At 37.3% G+C, this 3,908-nt stretch overlaps 1 protein-coding gene across 1 annotated transcript in view; it reads left to right on the top strand.

Annotated features, from left to right (window-relative positions):
• The window catches only part of SLC30A5 (solute carrier family 30 member 5), a 38,007-nt gene that overhangs the window by 19,285 nt on the left and 14,814 nt on the right, over positions 1-3,908 (top strand). Inside the window, exons 6-8 of the mRNA XM_004703557.2 lie at positions 358-445; positions 3,243-3,319; positions 3,485-3,655. Of these exons, the coding sequence (XP_004703614.2) occupies positions 358-445; positions 3,243-3,319; positions 3,485-3,655 (336 nt within the window). The remainder of the gene's footprint in view (positions 1-357; positions 446-3,242; positions 3,320-3,484; positions 3,656-3,908) is intronic.

The raw sequence follows: 3,908 nt of genomic DNA, 5'->3' as shown, positions 1-3,908 counted from the left end.
ATGGATGGACGATGGATGGATAGATGGATGGATGGTGATAAGAGCTTTACAAGCCCCCCTCCCCACAAAAAGTGATTTTTTTTAAAAAAGTTGTCTATGAGCAATAAGAGTTTGTGTATAATGTCATGTCTAGCCATATTAAGGAAATTATGGGAAGTTTTCAATATTATATGCCTTAAATGCCTTTCATATATACTGTAGAATTTATTGTAGTTATTTTATATCTTACTGCTCCTATAAATTTATACTATACAGCTTGAGGGCTTTAGTTTTTCTTTAAATGTTTATTTGGATCTTTTAGACATGATATTTGTAAATCATAGTCAAGTCATGCTTAGTAATATTTCTTTATTTCAGACAAGAGGGGCTGCTTTCTTCATTATTGCTGTGATCTGCTTACTGCTTTTCGACAATGACGACCTCATGGCTAAAATGGCTGAACACCGTATCCTTTGTAATAAATTGTAGTTAATTACTGAAAATCTTTCCTTTTTTTTTAATTACTGAAAATCTTACAGAAAGACAGACGATTGACAGAATGGGCAAGTAGTTTTATGTGGTTATTCATGAATGAAACATTCATAGATAAACAAGTATTCTAAAATAGTACTCAAATAGTGAATAAATTCATTGTAGATTAAGTATTTCTTAGCATTTCAGTATCTTTAACAATATTCTCAATATTCAGAAATTTAGGGACATCAAAAGAAAATTTTAGAATGTCCTGGTGCTAAGAAAAGGAGAAGGAACCTGGTGGCACAGTGGGTTAAGCATGGGCTGCTAACCAAAGGCCGGCAGTTCAGACCCATAAGCTGCTCTGTGGGAGAAAACATTCCGCTTCACTAAAGTTTCACAATCTCAGAAACTCTATGGAGCTATTCTACTATGAGCAAAAGATTTGTTACTAAGAAACAGTGTATGATTTTCCACTCAATTTGTTTACACACTTGTATAATTCAAATGTTCATTTTAAGTCCGTGACAATTACTAACTGTAAACTGCCACTCTACTTTGCCAAGGACTTCTAATGGCATGTCCAAAGTACATGAGATGAAGTCTTGCCATCCTGGCCTCTAAGGAGCATTTTGGCTGTATTCTACTAAGACATCTGTTTGTTCTTTTGGCTATGGGACTTTCAATATTCTTCGCCAGCACTGAAGTTCAGATGCAGTGATTTTTCCTAGGTCTTCTTTATTCAATGTCTAACTTTCACATGCATGTTAAGCAATTGAAAATATCATGGCTCAGGTCAGGCACATCTTAGTCCTCAAAGTAACATCCTTGCTTTTCAATACTCTGTAAAAGAGGTCTTGTGCAGCAGATTAACCTAATGCAATGCATTATTTGGTCTTATGACTGCTGCTTCCATGATTATTGATTGTGGACCCAAGCAAGATTAAATCCTTGATAAATTCACTCTTTTCTCCATTTATCATGTTACTAATTGTGCAGTTTTGAGGATTTTGGTTTTCATTACACAGAGTTGTAACCCATACTGAAGGCTGCAATTTTTGATCTTCATCAGCAAATACTTCGTGTCCTCCTCACTTTCAGCAAGCAGCATTGTCTCATCTGCATATCACAGGGTGTTAATAAGCCTTCCTCCAATCCTGATACCTCAGTCTTTATATGATCCAACTTTTCTGATTATATTTTGTTCAGTACACATGTTGAATAAACATGGTGAGAGGATGCACACCTTTCCTGATTTTAAACTATGTGAGAAAGATGAGGCTTTCTGTTCATCTAGAGCAGCAATTCTCAACCTGTGGGTCATGACCCCTTTGGTTGAGAATTGCTGAGGTTGCCTGATTCATACCAGTAGCAAAATTACAGTTATGAAGTAGCATGGTTGGGGGGTCACCACAACGTAAGGAACTGTATTAAAGGGTCGCGGCATTGGGAAGGTTGAGAACCACTGATCTAGAGAGGTACAGTCTCAAACCCACAGGTGCAGTTCTACCTTATCTTAATGGGTTGCTGTGAGTTGGAATCTACTCATTGACGGATGAGTTTGGTTTGGAGTATTCCTATTTTCTGTTCCCACAACTGCCTCTTGATCCATGTGCAGGTTCCAAATAAGCACAGTTAAGTGAGCTGGCATTCCTGTCCTGCTCAAGGTTATCCATGGCTTGTTGTGATCCACGAGTCTAATGCCTTGGCATAGTTAATGAAATACAGGTAAACATCTTTTTGGTATTTGCTTTCAGCTTTGACAACCTTTGTTCCGGGCGTGTCCTCTTTCTGAATCCAGCCTATACCTCTGGCAGCTCTCTGTTGTAACCATTGTTGGATGATCTTCAGCAAGATTGTACTTGAATGTAATGTCAGTGATATTTTTCTATAATTTGAGCATTCTGTTGAGTTGCCTTTTTTTATTATTTTTATGGAAGGGGTACAAATATGGATCTCTTCCCGTCACTTGGCCATGTAGCTGTCTTCAAAATTTCTCAGCTTAAACAAGTGACTGCTTCCAATGCTTCATTTCAATTGGTATTTCATCATCATCAATTCTTGGAGCTTGTTTGTGACTGGTGCTTTCAGTGCAGCTTGAACTTCTTCCTTCAGCTTCTTGTTCATATGCTACCTCTTGGAATGGTGGCACGTCAACTAGTGCTTTTTGGCACCGTGACTCTGTAAATTGTTTCTGTTTCCTTTGGATGCTTCCTATGTCATTCAGTATTTTGCCCATAAAATGTTTCGATCTTGCAACTTGAGACTTCAATTTTTTTCTTCAGTTCTTACAGTTTAAGATACACATATTTTAAGTCTTTGCACATTTCATTATAATATTTGACTTTGTATTCTAAAGTTGCCCTTTGAAATGTTCTGTTCAGCTCTTTGACTTCCAACTCATAACAACCCTTATGTGCTTCCCAAGACTGTACATCTTTATGGGGACAGACAGTCTCAGCTTACTCCCTCAGAGCATCTGGTGGGTTTGAACCACCAGGGCTTCTGAAGAGGTTATGTACCGAAATTTAGGAGTTCTCTTTGAAACACTATTGTAGTTGTTTCAGAGAATTACAGTCCACTCCTGAAATTACTTTTTAAATTGATGGAGTTTTTGGTTTTGGGGTTGTTGTTTTTTTCAGAAGTAACATGTTAATGAGAGTAGCTAGGTGTTCTGTCCCTAGAATTACCTATATTGAACCTAAAGTACTTTGACGAAATTCCCAGGCAGACTTCACAAGTCAGTGGACTAGTAGTTGGCATGTTTTCCTTTACTCGAACTCACTTAGCTGAAGGGCATCATGACAGTGCTCTCACTCACATGCTCTACACAGCCATTGCTTTCTTAGGTGTGGCAGATCACAAGGTATGTGCATTTAAATAGGTAATTGACAATCTTCCCATTGTTGTAGTTGTATTAAGCAATTTGAGCCATGGAAAGAAGAATGCTGGTTACTCCCCTTCGAGTGTATAATGTATGTATGAATTCGGTATTGAACTGTTTCTAATGAGCTTCTCATTTTACTTGTAGGGTGGAGTTTTGTTGTTAGTACTGGCTTTGTGCTGTAAAGTTGGTTTTCACACAGCTTCCAGAAAGCTCTCTCTAGATGTTGGTGGACCCAAGCGTCTTCAGGCTTTATCCCATCTTGTTTCTGTGCTTCTCCTGTGCCCATGGGTTATCGTTCTTTCTGTGACAACTGAGGTGAGAGCAAGAACTTCTTGGTAACTAGTAAAGAGCGTTGCTGTTAATTATAAATTTTAACTCATTGTATTTTATTTTCTTGATGTTGAAAGTAACATAAGTTGATTTTTCATTATAGTTTTCGAAAAATACATTTAAAGTTAACTTTATTGTTTATAAAAACACAAATCTAATACTCTTGCATATACATAACCCTCAAAATTCTAATAGCCCAAAGAATTTAGTTGAACAATTAAAATTACCTGTCCGGTGT

This window comes from Echinops telfairi, unplaced genomic scaffold (assembly GCF_000313985.2).
Source record: "Echinops telfairi isolate 266 unplaced genomic scaffold, ASM31398v2 ScPeMD7_7469;HRSCAF=8507_1, whole genome shotgun sequence".
NCBI lineage: Eukaryota > Metazoa > Chordata > Mammalia > Afrosoricida > Tenrecidae > Echinops > Echinops telfairi.
This window is presented reverse-complemented; position numbering and strand designations above follow the sequence as displayed.